Source organism: Diabrotica virgifera, chromosome 8 (assembly GCF_917563875.1).
Source record: "Diabrotica virgifera virgifera chromosome 8, PGI_DIABVI_V3a".
Taxonomy (NCBI): Eukaryota; Metazoa; Arthropoda; class Insecta; order Coleoptera; family Chrysomelidae; genus Diabrotica; species Diabrotica virgifera.
The window spans coordinates 102980160-103007010 of NC_065450.1; the positions used below are offsets into that span (position 1 = coordinate 102980160).

Here is a 26851-nt window from a genome sequence, read left to right on the forward strand (position 1 = left end):
ATGACATCTCAGTCATCTTAACTTAATGACATCTTCAATATTTAAGAACTATTTCCAAAAAAGATTGTGTGGACTTTTTTATACAGTGCTACTCAAAAGTCCGGTCCCCCCTCGTATCTTTTGAACGGTTATAATTATAATGGTGAAATTTGGAGGGACGAAATAAACGGACGTAGGATTCTCAAATAGTCATAACCGATGACGTAATCATCACAGATGGCATTACAGGGACACTTTGACCGATAATTTTAAAAGGGACCTTAGGCAAGTGATACCTCGTTTGAAAGGTATTGAAAATAACTACTCAATCATATTAATTTTATTTGAGTTCCAGCTCATTTTGATGAATAAATTAAATAAATACTAAAATTGTAGTTTCGCATTTAATTAATAAATATTCAAACGTCCGCCAATGGTTAGTTGTCAAAAAGTTGACGTTTTCAATTCTCTAATGGTTTTTACTTCAACGTCCACTTTTTTGACAAATAACTAGAGGCGGACGTTTGAATATTTTATTGATTTAATGCGAAACTACAATTTTAGTATACCTGTTCAATTATACTAATTTTGTTTGGGTTTAAGCTGAGTTTGATAAATAAATTAAACAGATGTTAAGATTCGAGTTTCGCATTTATTTAAAATAATTCAAACGTCCGCCTAAAGTTATTTGTCAAAAAAGTTGACTTTTTCAATTTTCTTGTTGTATTTACGTCAACGTCAATTTTTTTAAGAAATTACCATAGGCGGGCGTTTGAATTTTTATTAATTAAATGCGAAACTCCAATTTTATATTTCTTTACTTTATTCATCAAAATCAACCTAAACCAGAACAAAATTAGTATGATCAGATAGGAAACTTGAATACCTTTAAAACGAGGTATCACTTGCCATAAGGTCCCATTTAAAATGATCTGTCACAGTGGCGCTGTAACGTCATCTGTCACTATTACATCACCTGTTATGACTAGTTGAGAAGCCTACGTCCGCTTATTTTCTACTAGACCAGTGCAGATAGCTCTAAAATGGACCAAAAAAATTAAAAATTAATAGCAGGATGATACCAATTCCAAATGAAAGTACAAATATTAGATAACATGTGAAACATTTTTCACCAAATCTGGATGAGGGGAACATGGGTTGGGGGAGCATTTTTAGGGGTGAAAACGGTTAATTACGTTTTGCGGCAAAACGGCACATCCTATCGAAAAAAGTTAAATCGCAAAGTTGTAGGCAGTAAAAAGATCTACAACTTTTGTAAATAAACATTTTTCACATAACCTCAAAATATCCGGGAAAACCGGAAAATTCAATGTTTTTTATTTTATTTTTGTTCTCACTGAAAAAAAAAATTATTTTTTACCAAATATGGTGGAAACTTACCTCTTTCTGTCCCAAATAGGCTGTAATTTTTCTGTATATAAATATTTTTTAAAACTCTTGTTTTTTATGTCTAAGGGAAAATGTAAGCATTTTTTCAATTGAAAAATCTTCCGAAATTTTTTTAGCTTTTTTAAGGAAGTTGGAATTTTTTTTGTTTATTGAAACCTCTATTTTCTGATGGTGTAAAAAATATATACGTTACTGTGGAGAATTTTGTCACAAAAGGCAAAAATCGGAAATTTATTTTCAACCTCTCACCATTTTCAGATTCTCAGACGTAATATAAGTTGCATAGCGAGCAGGAACCAACGAACCTCTGTTAAAAATTTACTACACTAATGCCGTTGTCTGTGATATTTAATTTTGTGAATAAATTATGGTTAAAAAAAATAAAAAACACGCTTTTAAAGCACTAAAAATTTAAAAATAAAATATTTCTAGCTTTAATTTTAAAAGATATTTTTAAATTTTTAGTGCTTTAAAAGAGTGTTTTTTATTTTTTTTAAACTATATTTTTTTTAAAGGTCGGCCTACTTACCTAGAAACTACATTTTTTTTTAAACTTTTTTCTCATGAACCAAATTAAAAGTCGCAACAACTTTTTTAACGAAAAAGTTTATTTAATACAAAAGAAAGTAATTATTATAATTTTAATGGCCAATTTTTCATCAATTAATTAAGTATTTGCTTCTTTGATGGCATTTCTTCATCACATTCGGTAATGCTTACAGATTCTGCAGTTTCCTCTAAATCTTCTAGACCATCATGGTCTTCGTCTACATTTTCTTCATTTGGCGTTGGTTTCTCATCCATAATGGCATCATATTCATTAATATAAAAAAATATGGTTTTTCAACATTGGAGCATTTATCAGAAGTACAATTTGAACATAAATTGGTACATTTCAAACCATGCTTTCGGCACCCACATTTTTGACTATTGCATCCAGTCTCCAGCTGCAGAAAATACTTTTTAGTAATATTTCTGGAATTAATTCTGCATTTGTGAATATGGGCACAATGCCACGTTCATGTTGCTTCCAGCCCCAATTTGTTGCCGTCAGTTTGTTACCCATCCAAGATTTAATCTGATGATATGCTCTGTAACAGTGTTGTTCTGCTGCGCCTTCAGTTGGTGGGAGATTAGCTAGTTTAAAAGAAGTTTTTACTCTTGCTAATTGGTATTTGTTAAATCTTAATTGATTCAAACTTATATTTTCATTTCTACATTTATACATTGATAGAATTAATTGTAAACCATTTTTGGCGATATTTTCTTTACTTGCATGTTTTTTGTAGAAAATATTGGCTAAATGTGACAAGTTTTTATTGTCTAATAATGCTTTCACTATGTTTTTTGCCATAAATCAAGGTATTTAGTTATTAGAGCATCATCATTATAATTTTTCTGACAACTTTTATGAATAAAAGCTGATGTCATATTTGCAAATTTTTTGTGTCTACTGTCAAATCTTTTTTTACCAGACTCCACTAAACGTTTCAAAGCATTTTCTTTTATTTTATACAACTGCTTATTATCTGCCTCATTGCAGATTATACAAACAGATTCTTCCATATCCATAGTGATAATCTACAAATACAAAATCATGATTTTACAATTTTCTCTTTGAGTAAAACTAAATTTGCTTGGGCAAAAGAAAGAAATTATTGTTTGTTAATATTGTACTGAAGTACCTATTTCTAATTTATTTTGAATATATTGTATTAAATTATTATTAAAAATTTGTTAATTTAAAAAAATAAAAAAATTTCAGGTTATTTTAGTCATACTATTTATGAAAGAAAATGATAATATTTCATTGATTAATTGAGAATAAGACACAGGTAGTATTTACCTTTTTATGTAGATTCCACAATTTCCTTTAAAATAAATAAATTTGTCACTAAATGGGCTGCACCTACTCGCTATACAACTTACATTACGTCTGAGAATCTGAAAATGGTGAGGGGTTGAAAATAAATTTCCGATTTTTGCCTTTTGTGACAAAATTTTCCACAGTAACGTATATATTTTTTTGCACCATCAGAAAATAGAGATTTCAATAAACAAAAAAAATGCCAACTTCTTTAAAAAAGCTAAAAAAATTTCGGGAGATTTTTCAATTGAAAAAATGCTTACATTTTCCCTTAAACATAAAAAACAAGAGTTTTAAAAAATATTTTTAAACAAAAAAATTACAGCGTATTTGGGACATAAGAGGTAAGTTTCTACCATATTTGGTAAAAAAAATTTTTTTTTCAGTGAGAAAAAAAAATAAAATCAAAAACATCGAATTTTCCAATTTTCACGGATATTTTGAGGTTATGTGAAAAATGCTTATTTACAAAAGTTGTAGATCTTCTTATAGCCTACAACTTTGCAATTTAACTTTTTTCGATAGGATGTGCCGTTTTGCCGCAAATCGTAATTAACCGTTTTCACCCCTAAAAGCGCTCCCCAACCCATGTTCCCCTCATCCAGATTTGGTGAAAAATGTTCCACATGTTATCTAATATGTGTACTTTCATTTGGAATTGGTCTCATCCTGCTATTAATTTTTTATTGTTTTTTGCTATTTACACTGGTCTATACCTCCAAATTTCACTATTTCACTATAACCGTTCAAAAGATACGAGGGAGTATCATCACCGGACTTTAGACTAGAACTGTATAAAACGGTTTACTGTAAAGAGACCGAAATCATTAGACCGAAAGCAGTAGACCGAACTCATTAGACCGAAAAGCACTTTACCGAAACCTCACTAGACCGAACAGCAGAAGACCGAAAAGTAGTTCTTTTTACTTGTCGCAGTAAAAGAGATAAGACTAATATAATTACAACTAAATGTTATTTGGATGGTTATTATAAACAGTTAAAATGGTGTTAACGTCACTCTACCCTGAATTTATTTTTACCTTCACTAACTTGTTTAACGGATGAAAATTATTTCATATCAGACTGTACAGAGTAACAATTTACACAGTCTATATATAAAATAATACAAAAAAAATACAAAAAACAAAAAGACAGATATACAAAATCTTAGCATAATTTACTGCAAACTTTTAAAATTTATTTACAATTTCGGTCTAATGCTGTTCGGTGTAGTGAGGTTTCGGTAAAGTGCTTTTCGGTCTAATGAGTTCGGTCTACTGCTTTCGGTCTAATGATTTCGGTCTAATTGTCGTATACCGTATAAAACAATTTTTATCCTAGAATTATTAATAAATAGATAGAGATCCTTGGAATTCATATGACTTAATGATAGTAGCAATCTGATTCTCGAAGCGTGAACATGTACCGTCATTCACAGCGCTAGAGAACTTCATTATCGTAAAACTACTTAATTGACTATTAATTATCTTATCAGCATAAAAAATTGTTTTAAAGTGAAAAGTAACAAAAACTAAGTGATTAGTGAAACAAACAAAAGAAATATGTTCCCTTCGGGGAATTTATTAGGATTTGATAATAATGGCCAGCCATTTTATCAATATATGAATACTATACAGGATGTCCCAACAATAAATAACCAGAACCAGTCAAATCAAACAGCAGTAAAGCCGCAAGTACCATTTATGTATTATAATCAAACACCATCTAACCAGATAACAAATCAAATGTCATGCCTAAACCAAATACCTATTCCAACCCAAATAGCTATACCAAACCAAGTACAATTTCCTAGTCAAACAACTAAACAAAATATTCAAAACACTCAAAACCCTATTCAGTCACAATACACAACAGTATCCACAAACCCTCAATGCTCACTTTCATCTTCATCATCACAAAACACCAATAACTACACGGATAGCGATGGCGACATGGGACTTAACGAAACAGAAAACCAAAATAAACATCCTTGGAAGAAGTTGGCAATAAGAGAAAATATGTGAAAAGACAAACAACTTCAGAAATTTCCAACCAAATTCAAACACAAAACAGATTTGATTCCCTCTCAAAAGAAAATCTAAATGAACAAACAGATAATTTATCAAATACACAAAACACAAATATCACCAAAAAAGATCCCGCACCGCCACCAATCTATATTTATGGAGTTACTGACTATAGTGCTATGATAGCAAACCTTTTAACTGCAACTGCAGCAGAATCCTATTACACCAAAACCATTTCAAATAATACAGTAAAAATTAACCCTAGAAACTCAGACACCTACAGAAACCTCATACAGCACCGTAGAAAAGAAAACATTGTACATCACACTTACCAACCGAAACAAGAAAGGGACTATAGAGTTGTCATAAGAGGATTACACCATTCAATACCCACATTAGATATCTCGCATGAATTAAATAATAAGGGTTTTAAAGTTCGCAATATAATTAATGTTAGACATAGAGTTAGCAAAGAACCATTGCCTTTATTCTTTGTCGATATAGAGCCAAATGAAAACAACAAAAACATATTTAAACTGCAAATCCTACAAAACTGCATAATAACAGTAGAACCACCTAGAATAAAAAATACAATAGTACAATGCACAAGGTGTCAAAAATACGGGCACTCGAAAAGTTACTGCCTGAGGCCATTCGCCTGTGTTAAATGCGGTGGATCACATGACACAAAAACCTGCAAAAAAGCACGCGACACACCAGTATCATGTGCCTTATGTAATGGCAATCATCCAGCAAACTATAAAGAATGTGTTATATATAAAGACCTAGTAAATTCGAAAAACAAAAATATAACAAACAGCATTCCTATACCTAGAAATGCTAGCCTAAATAATAATAACACTAATACTCACCACATATATCAATCACATGCAACATATGCTCAAGTTGCAGCAACTATCCACAAGACAACAACAATAATTCAGACCTTTCAAATAAACTTACAGAATTCCTCAACGAATTTAAAAATATGTTTGCACAATTGATAAACTAAAACAGCATGATACTAAGAATGCTTACAACAGTGATAAATAGAACGTCGTAATTGATAACTCACTTAGGATAGCAGAGTGGAACGCAAATGGACTAACAAACCATGTGCAAGAAATTATATATATATATATATATATATATATATATATATATATATATATATATATATATATATATATATATATATATATATATATATATATATATATATATATATCAAGCAGTGATTCTTGAGAATGCAGTCTATTTTGACCCACAAGACAAAGAAAACTCTTTGACTTACTGTCAAGCTTTCGAATTTATTTTAATTCTTTTTCAAGACATCTGTTGACAAAAATATACAATTATAAAAATTATGTAGGTACTTACAATTTTCTTAATTACTTACTAGTCATGAGATTACATTGAAAAAATTTGAAACTTTACTAAAAGGACAATTATGCACATAGGTATGAAAAATTATTTTTAAAAACTTCAGTTATGTTGTCATGTTTGAAATATGTCATGAAATATGTAAAGTGTATACACTTTATATAGGAGGAAAGTAAAACTAGTAACAACATATTTTTTATTTTTGTTATTAGATTTTATTAGATTGATCTATGAAAAAAAAATTAATAACATCAAACCCAATTAGTCCAGTCATTTTTTAAAGCATGTTGGATTTTAATGTTGGATTATATGATAGAAAATCAGATTATGATGTACTAATTTTTTTGTTGATATGCTAATATGTAACAATAAATGTTACTTAATTTGTCTATATCTGATTTTCTATTTATACATTTTTTATTTTTCTGTATATGTGTCATTTCTATAAATAACCTTTTCTGTTCATTTTTTACCCTCTGTAGGATTGACGCTTGTGAAAAATTAAATGTATGATTTAAATTAATCGAGTGGTCGGCTAACGCACAAGCTTGTGATTTATTTGTGTTAATATCACTTCTGTGAGATATTATTCTACTGTGCAATGTACGAGAAGTTTCTCCTATATAAACTTTATCACAGTCTGAGCAAGGAATTTGATAAACAACTTTTGAACTTTCTTTGGTCGTTAGAGGATCCTTAGTTTTAGTGTATAAATTTGCTATAGTTTTAACATTTCTAGTAGCAATTTGTATGTTTTCTAATCCTTTAAATAATTTTAGAAGTTTTGGTGTTAAGAATGGAATATAAGGTAAAGATCCAAATGTTTGTGATGTTGCTGGTACTAAGGTGTCAACTGGAGGGTTATTGTTTTGGCTATTATTTATTTCTTGGCTTGCCGTGATGGAAGGTGGAGAGGTTGCAGTACTAAAAATTAATTTATTAAGTAGGCCTACCGGATAAGAGTTTTCCATTAATATGGTTTTTAGTCTCTTCAAACTCTGTTCTCTATATGTTGGATGAGATATTTTTATTACTCTACTTTTTAGTCCCAAAATTAAGTTTATTTTCATTCTTGTAGGATGTTCTGAATAATAATTTATGAATCTATTGCTAGAAATCGGTTTTCGATACCATTCTGTTTTGAGACTATTATCTTCAGTGCGATGGACTATCATATCCAGAAAAGGGAGACTGTTATTTTGTTCTCTTTCAGCAGTGAACTGTAATTGGTTACATTGGTTGTTAAAAATATTTAAAACCTCATTCATTTTGTCATTAGGTACTGCTAGGATTAAATCATCTACAAAACGTTTAACAAACGGAATATGTATTATATTTTATATATTATAATATATAAAAACTTCTCGTACATTGCACAGTAGAATAATATCTCACAGAAGTGATATTAACACAAATAAATCACAAGCTTGTGCGTTAGCCGACCACTCGATTAATTTAAATCATACATTTAATTTTTCACAAGCGTCAATCCTACAGAGGGTAAAAAATGAACAGAAAAGGTTATTTATAGAAATGACACATATACAGAAAAATAAAAAATGTATAAATAGAAAATCAGATATAGACAAATTAAGTAACATTTATTGTTACATATTAGCATATCAACAAAAAAATTAGTACATCATAATCTGATTTTCTATCATATAATCCAACATTAAAATCCAACATGCTTTAAAAAATGACTGGACTAATTGGGTTTGATGTTATTATTTTTTTTTTCATAGATCAATCTAATAAAATCTAATAAAAAAATAAAAAATATGTTGTTACTAGTTTTACTTTCCTCCTATATAAAGTGTATACACTTTACATATTTCATGACATATTTCAAACATGACAACATAACTGAAGTTTTTAAAAATAATTTTTCATACCTATGTGCATAATTGTCCTTTTAGTAAAGTTTCAAATTTTTTCAATGTAATCTCATGATGACTAGTAAGTAATTAAGAAAATTGTAAGTACCTACATAATTTTTATAATTGTATATTTTTGTCAACAGATGTCTTGAAAAAGAATTAAAATAAATTCGAAAGCTTGACAGTAAGTCAAAGAGTTTTCTTTGTCTTGTGGGCCAAAATAGACTGCATCCTCAAGAATCACTGCTTGATATTTGAATATACAGTCAAGAATACCATAATCTTATATATATATATATATATATATATATATATATATATATATATATATATATATATATATATATAATCTTTAGACCTTCTACCCTCTCGGGTGTAGGTATTAACGTGTGCTCTGTTAACAGTGCACAAATCTCTTCCATTGTTTCCTGTCCTGTGCCATCGCCTTTGCTTCGTTCCATGCTATTCCTTTTTTGTCCAGAATCCTTGCCATCACTTCGTTCCATGTCTCTCTCGGTCTTCCTCTACTTCTTTTTCCCTGCACCTTCGTTTCCCATATCTTTTTAACTGGTACTTCTTTCTGTAGTCGTTGTAGATGCCCCCACCAACTTAATTGTCTTTTTTCAACATACTCCATCATTGTCTCGATTTTCAGTTCTTCTCTTATGTAGTTATTTCTTACCCTATCCCTTCTAGTGACTCCTTGAACTCTGCGTAGATACCTCATTTCTGCTGCCTGTATCTTACTTTTCTGTTGTCTATTTAGTACCCAGGATTCACATCCGTATGTAAGTACTGGTCTGTATATAGCCTTAAATACCTTGATTTTCGTATGTTTCGATACTTCTTTCTTGTTAATAATTGTTTTTCCTATTGCGTGGTACAGTCTATTCACTTTATCAATTCTTTTGTTGATCTCAGCTCCCTGTCTACCTGTTTCTTCAATGGTTACTCCCAAGTACTCGAATGATTGTACCTGTCTAATCTCTGTATCATCTACCTGGACATGCACATCCTCTCTTTCTTTAGCTATTACCATTACCTTCGATTTCTCTTTGTTCATAGTCATACCATACTTTTTTAAAACTGTGTTCCATGTTTTTACGCTTCTTTGTAGCTCGTCTTCAGTCGCTGCTAAAATTACTACATCATCGGCAAATGTACAATCTGCTATCTCCGTGCTTTTCAGATTTCTATACCCTATGTGTAATGGTCTGACTTTTGTTTTTGTTTCGTTTATTATTTCGTCCATAAAAGTAATAAATAGTAACGGGCTCAAGCTTCCCCCTTGTCTTACACCTTCAGTTGTTCTGAACTGGTCAGATATCATATTTTTACTTATCACACGGTTTCTAGTGTCTCTGTATATTGATTTAGTTACCCGTATAAGTTTCTCTGGTATGTTTCTGTTCTTCAGACTTTTCCATACTTTTGATCTAGGTACTTTGTCGAATGCTTTCTCCATATCGAGGAAACTGAGGTACGTTTTTTTCTTCCTAGATAATCTTTTATTTATTATATTGTTTAACGTAAAAATGTGATCTTGTGTACATCTACCAGGTCTAAAACCACTTTGCGATTCTTCTAAAGTTGGTTCTATTATTTTTCTCAGTCTACTCTCTACTATTAGCTCATAAACTTTCATCACTGTACTTAGCAGAGTTATTCCTCTATAGTTGTTGCAATTCTTGTTGTCTCCCTTTTTATGTATAGGTACAATCAGACCAATCTCCCAGTCTATAGGTATTTGTTCGTCTCTCCAAATCATTTGAAATAGTTCTAATAACTTTTTTAGTCCAATTTCACCCATGTTTTTGATCATTTCTGCCGTAATTTGGTCATGACCTGGTGCCTTTCCATTTTTTATCTTCCTAATCGCGTCAGTTAATTCATCCATTGTAATTTTTGGTATAGATTCAACTTCTTGTTCGCCAGTTCTTTCTTCATCTTCTTCATTTGTGTTGTGTGGTTCGTGTTGTAGTAGTTTCTGAAAATATTCTTTCCACCTTTCCATAATGCTAACTTCATCAGTCAGTAGATCTCCATTCTGATCTTTTATTGATGTTACTTCTTTATGTTTATTACCTCTTATTCCTTTTATGACCTTATAAAATAATTTCTGATTGCTTCTACTATCGCGTTCTAATTTGTCTCCAAAATCTTTCCAGGACTTTTGTTTTGCTGCTACTACTATATTTTTAACTCTTTTCCGCTGCTCTCTATACTGTTTATAATTTTCTTCTGTTCGGTTACCTAGATATTTTCTCCACATCTCCTTTTTCTTGCGCGTGTGTCTTCTGATTTCCTCTGTCCACCATGCTGTTAATTTCTGTTTACTGTTGCTTTTGTGTATTCCACAAACTCTCTCTGCTGTTTTAATAATTGTGTCTTTGAATGTTTGCCACATTTGTTCCACTTGTAAGTTTGCCCAATTTTTCCTTCCTAATTCTTCGTTCAAAACATTTACATATTTGTTCGCTAAAGTTTTGTGTCTTAATCTGTATGACTTGATTGTTCTAAATTCTTTTGTTACTGCTCTTGGGTTGTGATCCTCTGTTACTTCGTCTTTTATTGTTGCCACGAGTAAATAATGATCACTACCTATCTCTGGACCGCGACTTACTCTTACATCAGTGATTTTCCTTCTGTTTTCTTTTTCTATGAGCACATAGTCTATTATGGATTTTTCACCTCTGCTAGGTTCTTCCCTTATATACTTATGAATATCTTTGTGTTCATAGAAGGTATTTGTGACGATTAAATTGTGTATTTGACAGTAGTCGAGTAGTCTCTTGCCATTATTATTTCTCTTTTTTTCCCCATGTATTCCAATTACTGCTTTGTACTCATGATCTCTCTGTCCTACTCTCCCATTAAAATCTCCCGCTACTAATATGGATCCTTCACTTCCTTCGGTCGTTATTGATAGTTCTTCCCAGAAAACATCTTTTCGTTCTGCTCTTTCGTCTTCATTCGGCCCATACGCCACTATTATACTTTTGTTTTGTTCATTGCATTTAAATTCAATTACCATTATTCTGTCGGATATGGCCTCCCACTTTGTTACGAACTTTGTGTTTCTGGAGTGTATTATACATCCTACTCCTGATGCAGCTCTTTCAATTGTGTCGACCCCACTGTATAATAACAAATGTCCATTTTCTAGCTCTATTTCTCCTTTACCTTTCTTCTTAGTTTCTGTCAATGCAAGAAAATCTAAATTTGCCTTTTCAAATTCCATTTCTAGTTCCTTCTCTTTGTTATACAAAGTTTTGATGTTCCAGGTTCCTAGTTTAATAACTTTTGTCACTCTTGTCTTGTTCTTCTCTCTATAATTTTCCTTGTTATTGGTTGACCTCTTTATTTGTTCCTTCGTAGTATTGGATGTTCCATGTCCTTGCTTGGTCGTCATCAACGTCTCTCCGTCCGATTTGCCAGTTAGTTTTTTGTATGGATTGTTCTTGGGTATTTGTTGCGTATCTCAGGAGACATTTCCGTTTTTCCCATCTCAGAAGACCTTTCGCTGTATGTTCTTCCTGCTTTTGATCTTGCATTATACTCCTTATCTTTATCTGTTACGACTTGTTGCTCCTCTTGCTCACAACCTAAGCTCTCTGTTGTATAAATTTAATCATTTATGTACAATTTGTTGTATACTATATTTGCTTTATAACCTTTTTCTCTCGCTTCTTTCATCTGCTTTCGTAATATTCCTCTCTGAATCTGAATTTCTTTGGGGTAGTCTTCATCTATGAATATGTTAGTTCCCTTTAATTTATGAGTTGCCTTGATTATCTCCCTTTTTTATTCCAATCTGTTAGCTCTATTAGCATCGGTCTTGTTTTATTTGCCGTTTTCTTTCCAATTCTTCTAATTTCACTTATATCCTTTTTTTCATCAAATTCGATATCCAGTTTTTCAATAACTTTCTGGCTTTCATTTTTCATAATGGATGTATCCTCATTTTCTGTTTCCCCAATCCCGAAGATTACTATTTTCTTTTTTCTTATTTCTCTTTCTAGGTCATTTATCCTGCTTTCTTGCATTTTCAGTTCTTTCTTTAGTTCTCTATTTTCTTCTTTGATTACCCGGTATTCTTTCTTAATATTTTCTACTTCCGACTGTAGGCTATCTATTTTCTTTTCCATCCTGATGTCTCTGTCTTCCATGCTTTCCAGTTTTTTCATTATTTCCTCCATCATTTTCTCCATTTTCCTTGTTATTTCACGAACTAGTTTTCTTTTTTAAAAAAAAAAAAAAGCTTTAAGGTAAAACCCACACAGCCAGTTACAAATTTTGTAGAAAAAGGGCAAGGATTGACACAAGGATTACACTCTTCTCGCCCAGGGGCCGATCAGGGCATTTTATAATAAACGATCAAAGGTAGGCCTCGGATAGATAAGGTATATTATACATTAAGGAAAGACATAAGGTAGCGGCAAAATGGTATTATTAAATTTTTATTTTTGTTATTTTGACGAAATATAACAGACGATAAATAAATTAAAGAATACAATAACAATACAATAACAATAAGTAAATTTCTTTTCTGAACTTATTTTAAACCAGCGAATAGAGTGTTCATCCGAATTCGCGTAATGCGATAATAACTTTCGTCCAGTTCAACCCTTCAGAGGCCCAGTTCTTCTCAGTACCAATTATTATCTACGTAATTTGCGGCAGAATTGCCGAATACAATATAACACCAAGAGTTATTTTGGAACGCTTCGAGGATAGGTTTGTCCACCTCTATATTGTCTACTAAATTTAAATAATTACACCGAAAGTTATTTGGAACTTTTTGAGGACAGGTTCCTCCACCTCTATATTAACTAGTTAATGACTTACTGTTTACTATTTTTTTTCTTTGGTATCCGAAAAGTTTGTACGGATTATTAAATATTATTATATATTTTGTACTTACAGTTTTCAAAAACTATATTTATTCTTCTCACCAGTTTCTATACCTTTAAGCACATTCACCATTAATTTATTAACGTTTAAAACACTCGTATTACCCAAGGATTGAGTTGAAACTACGGAGCGATTTAAACACACCTTGTCACTTCTACTAGAGATGGACGAATCCAACAATAAATAACCAGAACCAGTCAAATCAAACAGCAGTAAAGCCGCAAGTACCATTTATGTATTATAATCAAACACCATCTAACCAGATAACAAATCAAATGTCATGCCTAAACCAAATACCTATTCCAACCCAAATAGCTATACCAAACCAAGTACAATTTCCTAGTCAAACAACTAAACAAAATATTCAAAACACTCAAAACCCTATTCAGTCACAATACACAACAGTATCCACAAACCCTCAATGCTCACTTTCATCTTCATCATCACAAAACACCAATAACTACACGGATAGCGATGGCGACATGGAACTTAACGAAACAGAAAACCAAAATAAACATCCTTGGAAGAAGTTGGCAATAAGAGAAAATATGTGAAAAGACAAACAACTTCAGAAATTTCCAACCAAATTCAAACACAAAACAGATTTGATTCCCTCTCAAAAGAAAATCTAAATGAACAAACAGATAATTTATCAAATACACAAAACACAAATATCACCAAAAAAGATCCCGCACCGCCACCAATCTATATTTATGGAGTTACTGACTATAATAGTGCTATGATAGCAAACCTTTTAACTGCAACTGCAGCAGAAACCTATTACACCAAAACCATTTCAAATAATACAGTAAAAATTAACCCTAGAAACTCAGACACCTACAGGAACCTCATACAGCACCGTAGAAAAGAAAACATTGTACATCACACTTACCAACCGAAACAAGAAAGGGACTATAGAGTTGTCATAAGAAGATTACACCATTCAATACCCACATTAGATATCTCGCATGAATTAAATAATAAGGGTTTTAAAGTTCGCAATATAATTAATGTTAGACATAGAGTTAGCAAAGAACCATTGCCTTTATTCTTTGTCGATATAGAGCCAAATGAAAACAACAAAAACATATTTAAACTGCAAATCCTACAAAACTGCATAATAACAGTAGAACCACCTAGAATAAAAAATACAATAGTACAATGCACAAGGTGTCAAAAATACGGGCACTCGAAAAGTTACTGCCTGAGGCCATTCGCCTGTAAAAACCTGCAAAAAAGCACGCGACACACCAGTATCATGTGCCTTATGTAATGGCAATCATCCAGCAAACTATAAAGAATGTGTTATATATAAAGACCTAGTAAATTCGAAAAACAAAAATATAACAAACAGCATTCCTATACCTAGAAATGCTAGCCTAAATAATAATAACACTAATACTCACCACATATATCAATCACATGCAACATATGCTCAAGTTGCAGCAACTATCCACAAGACAACAACAATAATTCAGACCTTTCAAATAAACTTACAGAATTCCTCAACGAATTTAAAAATATGTTTGCACAATTGATAAACTAAAACAGCATGATACTAAGAATGCTTACAACAGTGATAAATAGAACGTCGTAATTGATAACTCACTTAGGATAGCAGAGTGGAACGCAAATGGACTAACAAACCATGTGCAAGAAATTATACTATTTCAAAAATTAAACAAAATAGACATCCCACTTATCTCTGAGAGTCACACAACTGAGAGGTCTTTTATAAAAATTCCACATTACTCTATCTATTACGCAAACCATCCAGATGGAACAGCCCATTATGGTTCAGTTGTAATAATTCGTACAGCTATAAAACACTACGAACGTGCTCCATATATCACCAACAAAATTCAGAGTACTATTGTAAAAGTACATGCGCTCACCAGTCCATTAACAATAGCTTCTATCTACAGCCCACCACGCCACACCATTAATCTGGAGGAATACAGAGAGTTTTTTGAACAACTTGGCTCACATTTCCTAGTGGCAGGGGACTGGAATGCAAAACATACAATCTGGGGAGCAAAACTGATATCTCCAAAAGGCAGAAATCTATTAAAGATCATACAAGCTAATAACCTGAAATACCTAACAACTGGTACCCCCACTGATAACAACAAAATTCCTGATCTGTTAGACTTCGCCATAACTAAGGGAATACCTGAAATACACAGCGACATCACCCCCAGTTTTGATCTACATTCGGACCACAGTCCCATCTTGATCACCTTAAGTACCAATATAATTTGGAAAGCTCTTCCAGTAACACGAATTGTGTTCAATTCAAAGAAGAAATCAATGAAAAAATATCTAAAAAAAAATGTCGAAACCCAAAAGACAAATAAATGTTTAAAAATAATAAAATCTTTGGATTTCTTAATTCGGAAACAGATTCTCTCTTATACCTACTCCCATCCTTCTAAAAATTGCAAAGAATAAACGGTGATGAATGTATAGACATGGGGAGTCTACATAGTTGCACTCCACAACATATCAATTCACCGAGGTAAAGATCAACAAATCTGCTTCCTAGTACTCGATACGTGAGTAAAACCGTAGGTAGATAAAAGGCATTATATTTAATTTCGATTCAGAGATCATTACCATCTTTCTATGGACCATTTCGAACTCTTTTGTTCTCATCAGGAAAGCAACTGTAATGATGCTCTAAAATATATCTATATAATGATGCTTGAAAAAATATCTCTTGACCTTCGACTCAAACACAAAAAGATATTGAAGAAGCTGTAAAATATCTAACGGAACAAATACGACAGGCCGCTTGAAAAGCTACTCCTGTAAAGGAAAAAACCATTGATGAAAGGTACAGTATACCCCTCCACATTAGAACATTAGTAGAAGAGAGAAGAAGAGCTCGTCGCAAATGGCAAAGAACAAGAAACGCGATAGATAAAACAAATCTAAACAGGCTCACACACAGACTTCATTCCGCTATCCAAACAGCCAAAAACGAATCCTTTGAAAGATATGTCACAAACCTTTCTCTTGACGACAACTCTCTTTGGAAAGCCACAAAGAAATTCAAAAAATCGGTAGTAATGAAATCACCAATTAGGAAAAATAACGGAACCTGGGCTCGATCAGATATAGAAAAATCCAACAGATTCGCAGAACATCTAGCAACCGTCTTCTCCACCCCACAGGCCAACGATATTAACCACGAAAAAATTAGAGACTTCCTTAATGCACCCTGTCAGCTATCATTACCAATAAAATACTTCTCACCAAACGAAGTCCGTAACGAAATCAACCTGCTTAACCCTCATAAAGCTCCAGGATTTGACCTTATAACTGGCGAAATCTTAAAAAGTCGCCCAAGAAAAGGTGTCGTCTTAATAACTATTATTTTTAATCGCCTCCTGAGACTATGCTATTTCCAGTGCAATGGAAGTATACACAAATTATAACGATACCTAAACCTGATAAACCTTTAACTGAAGCCAGTTCGTACAGACCAATAAGTCTCCTTCCGACTTTATCAAAAGTCTTCGAAAGGTTAATCCTTAACAGAATAGAAACAATAATACCTACAGAAAACCTGACCCCAGATCATCAGTTTGGTTTTCTCTCAAATCACTCAACCATACAACAGTGCCATAGATTAGTCAACAAAATAAAAGCGAGCCTAGAAGGGAAACAAATCTGTCTATCAGCATTCCTCGATATACAGCAAAGAGTGTGGCACGAGGGTCTTCTCTTCAAAAAAAAACTCAGCTAACTGACCAAATCTATCTCCTCCTTAAGTCACACTTATCCGACAGATATTTCCAAGTTAAATACAAAGGTACTCTATCCAAATACCACCAAATAAAATCCGAAGTACCTCAAGGCAGTGTACTCGGCCCATTCCTTTACCAAATCTTCACTGCTGATATTCCTATTAGCGAAAATACACTAATGGCAACATTTGCGGATGACACTGGTATACTAGCATCAGATATCAATGAAACATTAGCATTTAACAAATTGCAAAATCATCTAATGAAGACTGGTTTAGATGCTGGAAAATAAACGTCAACACAAACAAATCTTGTCAAGTAAAATTCACAAATCGAAGAATTAGATGTCCACAACTACACCTAAATAATTCACCTATACCAATAAAAACAGAAGTAAAGTACCTGGGCCTTCATCTAGACGAAAAACTTACTTGGAAATTACATATTGCAGCCAAATGACGACACCTCGACCTAAAAGTTAAAAATATGAGCTGGCTAATCAACAGAAGATCGTAACTTTCATTAGAAAACAAACTGACCATCTATAAAACAATACTTAAACCAGTGTGGACATACGGAATCGAACTGTGGGGGTGTAGCAAACCATCCAACACCAAAATACTACAGACATTCCAGTCAAAAACTATTCGTATGTTAGCTAAAGCCCCATGGTACGTGTCAAACTAAACCCTTCATGCAGACCTCAACATTCCCTTCATCAATGATGTGATTGCTGACCACTCAAGAAGATACATAAATCGCAGCGCAGACCATCCAAACCATCTCATAGACGAATTATTCAACCCTTCACTAATTGGCAGACACCTAAAAAGACATTGGCCAGAAGACCTAGCTGCTAGGTAAATTCCAGAGAGTATTCAATGGACGACACCTGCCACAAGCCAAGAACATACATAATATTTACCTATTACTTTATTGAAGTAGATTGTAAATTAGCAATAAATCAATAAATAAAAAAAAATAAGACTTAATGTATAAACCGAGCACTCGTACAAAAAAATGCAAAAAGATGATGAGACTGTTGCATTCGGTTTATTTTGTTGTAATATAACAAATATATACATTATATAAAAAAAGATATACATCTCAGATAATTATCAATAGTGAATAACTATTTCCAAAAATGATTTTGCGGAGTTTTTATATTCAACCATTTTTAGCAGAGAATTATTACTACATATATTATAAGCTACCTTACCTATCTCCCAATTGTTGAGGACTGGGAATTTTATTCCTGTAAACGCTTAAGTTCTGATAAAACCCTCCGTCCTGTTGATGCAAATTGTGCGTGGATCTACTCCGCAAGGCCGTATTGGCAGCTACTGATCCTCCGTTCATTAGTACTTGCCCATTTTGATTATTGTTAATGCTGTTGTTTGAGGAAGTTCGACTGTATACATCTGAAGCTGAAGCCTGATTTGGCCTTAAAGGTTGTTGTTCATTAACGAGGGGGGAATGGATTTGGTGAAGGGCGGGAACAGATTTGGAAGAGGGGATCGAACGTTCAGAATCTACCCTAGATGGCAGGTCGCGCTCCGACATCCGTCTTGGACCTGTTAAAATAATAAATATTATTGAAACATGTTAAAATTGTTTAAAACAATAACTAAAAAAAACTTTTAGATTTTATGAGATACCAACATCATTGTGATGATAATGGTTGGAAATCAAACAATTTTTATTCCCGTTTCTTAATCGGTAATTCCAAGTTATCCTTCATACCCTCAAACCGCTTAAAACGTATTTGTGATATATTCGAATGGTCCACTCGACGAAAGATACCTTTTTCGTTAAATTGATGGACAATGACTTTAAGCAGTTATTATAAATACTCACATTTATGAAAATAACAATCCTTTTTATTTTTCTGAGTTCGTACCAAGTGACTATCTTACTTTTTACATCGAAGATATTATTGTAGGTAAGGATGTACAGTGAAGAGAGATGACTGACTATCTAGAGACCGAAGTGACGACTTACTATAGCAAGGTAAAGATAATATTTTTGTTCAATTAAGACCAATTAAAGTGGACTTTATTAAGATTGGTTTGATTCATTGTCTTAATTCGAGTGTATGAGATGAGGTGTTTAATGACTCATAAAATCTAAATGTTAAGTTCATAATACTTAAAAGTGTATAGAAAGTACATTGCGTCACTACGAACAGCTATTTTTTACCGTCTAAAATACTCTAAAATATCGTTTAATCATTTATCAAGGGGTCCTACAATGATTTTGAGTAAGCAATGCGTGCACCCCAAAACTAAGAAAGCGAATTTACTCCCGTTGTCATGTAGAAACAAGTTTCATCTAATAGAAATTCAAAAACTTACACTTTTTGAGATACTAAAAAATAAATTTTTTTTTCCGATATTTTCGTTTTTTTATCAATTTTTTTATACTGCTTATGCTTTATAAATAAGATTGTTGCTTTAAAGTATTAGGCCAGTACATGGCCGTTTTTAGTGTAATTTTCCTCGTCACGACGGATTTGCTTGAAAATTTGGATTTAGGTTCCTTTTACACACTACTTTAATTTTGGACTTGAGCTCAGGATTGATTATAGTTGGGGGATTAAAGCCACGCCTTCTCGGGGGTGAAAAAAACGTTCAAAATAAGTCCAGAAATGGATGAACTGACAAATTCTACGCAACTTTTGTTGTATAGAGTATATAGTTTTTTCACTAAGTCAATACTTGAGTTATTTGCGAGTAAAAATGTTCATTTTTCAACAAAAAAAAAACACGTGTTAGTCGGTTTTTCACAAATAACTCAAAAAGTATTTTATCTAAAAAAAAAACATTCTTAGCAAAAATGTAGCTTATGAAAAAAACGAAAAGTGTATATACCTATATAAATGATGTATGTATGAAATCTGTAGACCCAGTAAAAGCAGAGTTGTAGATAATGAAAAGTAATAACCAAAAAATGGAGCACGTTTCGGGAAAATCTTATCAAAACTTTTTTAAAGAATTTAAAGTCTTTTTTTAATGATGAAAGGGTTGCCAATGCGAGTCCATTATACAATTGGATATAGTAATTGAGTAAATACTCGTAATCTTAAGTTTGTATTTTATTAGTTGTTATATAAACATGGGGCAACCGGTTTCGAGTCTTACAATATATCTCATCTTCAGGTCCAGTACAAAAAGTCTTCACAATACAAACTACAAGCTAAAATCACAAATCGAGAGACATGTACATATACATATCTGTACGTTAGAATTGAAAGGGCGGTAGTCCATTTTTACAGTAAATGGAGATATGCAGCCAATAATACACTTAAAGGTGTTATCATTCGAATGGTGGTTAATAGGTGATTGTACAGGCAATATTACTAAAATTGCAAGTAGGATGTCCACTGCGAAATTTGTTGCAAAAAGCCCTATGTGGTACACCGGTCTTTTTTGCATGGCACACTGATTGTTAAGAAGACGGTGACGGTAGTCCAATCTCTATGGACAACCGCATGTCAGGTGTGTAAAAATTGACGTTATAAGCTAATGTTTTTGCATGGTTTATAGATAAAAGTAACTTTTTCCTTATCGAGATTAATGTGATAATAAATAACAACCAAAAATGTCTGAATCAAGAGCAAAGAAGATGGTTCTACTGAGTTAAATCTTCATTTCAAACCCCCTAACATTGATACATGTGACACCTGTGACAGTTTTGAAAATAAGCAAAAACAGGCAGATCCTAATGTTGAAGATATTTTAAAGAAAAAAGCAGATCATTTGAATGACGCAGATAACAGATACAAGTTAAAAAGGCAGGATAAGATAAGATGCAAGCAGAATTTAAAAGAAGTCGTAGCAATGATGGATTTGCAAAAATGCCTCCCTACACCTATGTTAACGAATAAAAAATCGTTTTATTTAAAGCAGTTATGGACATTTAATTTTACCGTCTATAATGATAGTACTGCCGAAGGTTCATGCTTCATGTGGGACGAGTCTATTGCAAAAAGGGGTGGCAACGAGATAGCTTCCACTGTAATAATGTGGTTAAAAAATTTACCTTCTACAACAGAAGAGGTAAATTTTGGTCAGACAACTGCTCTGGCCAAAACCGAATTTTTTTTTTATTTTGTATTTATATGTTCTGTTATATGGCTGTCCATAACACGTCAGTAGTTAGAATTCATCATAAATATTTACTCAAGGGGCATACACACAACGAATCAGACACTATACATGCATTAATTGAGAGGAAGAAGAAAATACTGCCTACTATGAATATTTCTGTACCTCATGAATGGGCCCAGTTTATAAGGACCTGCAGTTCGTTAAAACCACTTATTGTTTATGAGATGAAAACAAGTGACTTTTTTAACTTTGAAAAAATGGGCAAAGAATCGACAAGCCCGTTTGTGAATCGGAAACGGAACACAGACAATGAACCCTTTCTATCCTCTAAAATTGTGCACTTGAAAGTCGAAAGAGACCACCCTGGCATTACGTTTTATAAAACAACATTTTCCCAGGAAAATTTGAAACCTGTCAATTTTAAAAGGAAAATGAGAAGTTCTCTATGGTCTCCTACCAAAGACAATGGACCAAATAAGTAATGAAAATTCAATTCCAATTGATAGTTCAAAATATAACCACCTAATGGAATTGCTAGAATGGGTACCTTCTATTTACCATTCCTACTATAAATCTTTAAAAACAACAAAAAATAAAGTTTTCGTTAACGAAAACAATTCTTCATGTCCCGAAGATGATTAAATCCTTTTTAATTTAAGTTTTATATTATTTCTGTAATGTTAAGTTCTGATTAAAACGTTCTTTTCCTAATAAAATCATACCAAAAGGGCGGCTGTCCTGTTTTTTATTGATATAGTACCACAGAACAAAAAAGGCTGTAGTCCTAAATTATTTATTATTTCAATACAAAATAACTTAACGCCGATTATGTTACTGTAAAATAAAATACAAAGCATGCTTTACCAGTTTCCTTTAAATCATAAAGCTGCAACATCATTTGATAATTTTAAAGGCGTTTAAAATTATGGTGTACAAATTAAGAGCACTAATTTTGATCTACTGCAAAACAAACTGAAAGTGACTTCCGCCCTTTCAATTCTAACGTACAGATATATAAAACATGAAAAACAACTTTGCCTTGGTTTTAATCACATACAATAAAGCCAAACAACTGTATAGTATTGAACTCAATAGTTTATATCATGTAAACCGAGACATTTTGCCATTGGGAGCGACCAATCTGATGAGAATTGCTTGGTATATAATTTAATATATACTACCATCAATCCTTAAATAGTTAAGGGTTGATGGAGTCCTGACAAGATGTCAGGATATCAGGACATTTTGTCAGGACTCCATCAACCCTTAACTATTTAAGGATTGATGGTAGTATATATTAAATTATATACCAAGCAATTCTCATCAGATTGGTCGCTCCCAATGGCAAAATGTCTCAGTTTACATGCTATAGACTATTGAGTTCAATACTATACAGTTGTTTGGCTTTATTGTATGTGATTAAAACCAAGACAAAGTTGTTTTTATGTTTTAGATATGTATATGTACATGTCTCTCGTTTTGTGATTTTACCTTGTAATTTGTATTGTGAAGACTTTTTGTACTGGGCCTGAAGATGAGTCATATATTGTAAGACTCGAAACCGGTTGCCCCATGATTATATAACAACTAATAAAATACAAACTTAAGATTGCGAGTATTGACTCAATTACTATATCCAATTGTCTTTTTTTTTTGTTTTTTTTATAAAAGTTTTTAGCATCAAAACTAAGCAAGTTACGCTCAAAATAAGGTTGGTCAATTTAATTTACTTATATATTGTTTATATGATAGGTAAGTTCACCGGTTCAAATTACTTATTTTTTTTAAAATCTGGTTTGAAAGTAAAAAAAAAATTCGGACTTATTTTGAACGTGTGTTTTTTCACCCCGAGAAGGCATCCCTAGGCTTAAGTCGATAAGTAAAGTAGAGTGTAAGAGTAACCTAAAAATCCAAATTTTCAAGCAAATCCGTCGTGACGAGGAAAATTACACTAAAAACGGTCATTTACTGGCCTAATATTTTAAAGCAACAATGGATTTGTATCGAAGCAAAAACTTAAAGTTTGAATACAAAGAAACACAAAACGTTTGCAACGATCTTAATAAAGAATAAGCAACACGAAAAAAAAAAATAATAAAAAAACAAAACACTCGGAAAAAAAAATTCAATATCTCAAAAAGTGTAGGTTTTTTGATTTTCTATTTGACGAAACTGGTTTCTAAATGACATCGGGTGTAAATTCGCTGTTTTAATTTTGGAGTGCAAGCATTTCTTATTTAAAATCATTGTAGGACCCCGGGTTTTTAATGCACCGCCCGTTCATTTCTATTTTGTTATTATTTACTTATTATTTTTATTAATATACAGTGATGAGCGCGCTAATAACCGGCAAAATAACGCAAAAGATGAAAAACATATATTAAGTTGTGAGATAAAAATAAATTAAACTAGTAGATGTGGGAAGTTTAGCGATAAAAACCTATAAATTTACATTATATTTATTGTTTCCCACCTCTAGACATATCGGATGAGTTTGGCAACTACCCCTGTAACAGTGACAGCTTTAGTTGACATATTCCTCTGATACGTCTAAAGGTGGGCAACAATAAATAGAATGTAAATTTTTGGGTTTTTATCGCTAAATTTCTCAACTCAACTTAGTTCCATTTCTTTTTATTTCACAACTTAATATGTTTTCCATCTTTTGCGTTATTTTGCCGGTTATTAGAACGCTCATCACTGTATTATGTTATGTGTACATTATAAAAATAAAAATTAGCTATTCATAAAGAGACGTTTTAAGTACACATTAAGCTAGAATAAAATAAATTATAAGTACTGCAATATTAACTAGTGTACTAGTGATAATTACATATCAGACAAACAATTATTAACGAAAACTGAAATAAAAAGAAAGATAAGAAAAAAATTGCAACTTTATATATACAGGCTTTCACTAAGAGATCCTTGCTCGTAAGGTTCTTGGATAGATTATACCACGTGATGATCAAGCTCGCGATTTTTTAGATGCCATTTCCTAGACGAATCTGTACTGTCCTCCTGCTACTCAAGTCTTAGTATAGTAAAGGAGGATTTCAATATTCAATTTGTTCAAAATTATTGTCCCTATAATGGGTGCTTCCTGGCTTTGTTCTGCACACAAAAGTGTACCTGCACACTGATAATCGTTTATTTCTTAACGCTTTATCATAAATTCATACTGCGCGATGGAAATTTTCTCTGACCTGCGTGTGGCTCGAACCATCAACGTACTCAACTACTTATTTTGAAATAAGATTGCTAACCCGTTGAGCTTTCCAGCCGACTTTGTTCTTCCATATAATAAATATTAAATTTCTATATCTTAATGACAATCCTATTCTTGTTTATTCTCAAATTAATTTTCATAAACAATAAAAATAGTTAAACAATTCTGTAACGCTTCTTTTGATCACATAAAATGAAAAACATTCACAAATTGCCTGCTATCCGCCTTTCCCAAAAGTATAATGTGAGGCCACACCACAGAAGTTGTTGAACTTTGGGGGCCATGTCAGAGAGATATGATTGACAAAAAATTTTAAGGTGAGGCCATGTCGGTCATATACAACTGATATGATAACTTTTAAATACCCTTCTATCACTCAAGATTAAGTGACGGTATATGGATTTTTATATTTTGTTATTGCGGTGTCCAAGGAAACTTCATTAAAAAAAATGGTGGCGCTCTAAGAAAAAATATTTTTCATATATAAATTCATATATTTTTTATATTACATATATTCTTTTTTGACGTGGCCTGCCACGAACTCTTATAGGAAAGGGCTGTGGCCCCTATTGAAATAACGTTGTCACTCATATACAGTATGATGCAAATGACGGAAATAAATTCGTTATTTCGTAAGCCGGCAACTTTAACATATTACGTGCGGACGTCTGATCCTATGACTTAAACTCTGAACGGACGAAAATAATAAACAAAAAATGTGTATAATCAATGGCATACATGCGCGCTCCGTCCGCACATTGGTAAAGGCATCATGTGGCTCACATGTATGCCATCCGCACGGAACGTGTTAAGGAAAAATCTCGAAACAGGTTAGATTTTTATTTTTAGATTATGATTTCTTGACATATATATGAGGCCATGAGAGCCAGAGTGGCCTAACTGATTTTAACATTGTATGTTGACCAATAATGATTCTTGGTCAACATAAAACTACTAAAACAATCGGACATTGATAGCTTCTGAACATTTTCTTTGATTATGTAAAGTAATGTTAAAATCAGTTAGGCCACTCTTATCAGTTATCTGGCTCTCATGGCCTCATATCATACTAGGGACGTCATCCATCTTTTCGTGATAACGTAATCATTGCTTTTTTAAGTGAGAATAGGGGTCGTGTGCTAGCTCAATTGAAAGGTTATTCAATTCCCTATTCAGTAATATAAACAGTAACATAATTATTTATAAAGTGTGTTGTACAGTCAAAAAAAAATTATTTAATTGAATTAATTGACACAGAAAGAATGTATTTAATTCAAAATACATTTTACTGCTACCAGGAAACAAAACAAATGTCTATTTTTAAAATAAGCATTACTTTTCACTTAAATTCAATGTTAAAGGTGCCACCCACCTGCCCCTTGGTAGTTTGAACATTTAATTTAAGCGAAAAGAAATGTTTACTTTATGAAATAAACATTTGTTGTTTCCTGGCAGCAGTAAAATGTATTTGGAATTAAATAAATTGCATACATGCTCCTTTTTGTGTCAATTAATTTAATTTAAAAATATTTTTTGGACACCCTGTATAAATAATTATTTTAATTTTTAAATTACTATATATAGAAAATTGAATAACCTTTCAAATAGGCTAGCACACGACTCATATTCTCATTTAAAATAATTCATCTATTAAGTCATCACGCCGACATTCACTAGTATGATATATACGCCAAAAAATCATAATTTAAAAATAAAAATCGACCTGTTTCAGGATTTTTCCTTTAAGTCGCCGGCTTAGGAAATAACGCATCTATTCCTTTCATTTGCACCATACTGTAAAATAGAAATGGCCTACAACAAAAAATTTCTGTCAGTCAATGTTGGGTGATGTGGCAGGCAATGTGTTAACGAATTCTGTAAAGTTAAAGCTTTTGCCACAATAAAAAATATACTATGTCATTCATGCATTAATTTTTTAAGGGTTAGGTCCAGGTATTGAACATAAAAATTAGATTTGCCTTTATTACTACCACAGCAATTGATTTCAAACTCTATATTTATTCAGAGGTTGCTATCCTCTAGTGTCTTAAACTCGCTTAATTAAGCGGAGTACTAGAGTTATCCCGAAGTTCTTTTTCTCATCACAATTTGGATAACCCAATGAACGAATAAGTCGACCATTAAGAGCTTTTTAATAAAATAAGATCTTTAAGTTGGAGATGTTTTGATGTTTTTCGTATACTTCATGAAATAAAATCTCACAAATTAAAGTAGGTTCAATGAAAGCTTTTATGAGTGATCGGGCAACCTTAGTATACATCTTGGTCCACCTACTTGTAA

At 32.3% G+C, this 26851-nt stretch overlaps 1 protein-coding gene across 6 annotated transcripts in view; it reads right to left on the reverse strand.

The window, feature by feature from the left end:
- Positions 1-26851, reverse strand: part of LOC114341142 (afadin) — a 1043753-nt gene that overhangs the window by 39283 nt on the left and 977619 nt on the right. For 5 of the 6 annotated variants that reach the window (XM_050658899.1, XM_050658898.1, XM_050658902.1 and 2 more), the window contains one exon: positions 18432-18786. In XM_050658899.1, coding sequence (XP_050514856.1) covers positions 18432-18786 — 355 coding nt within the window. Of the gene's footprint in view, positions 1-18431; positions 18787-26851 lie in introns of those variants that run through there. The other variant, XM_050658900.1, reaches the window with a different exon arrangement.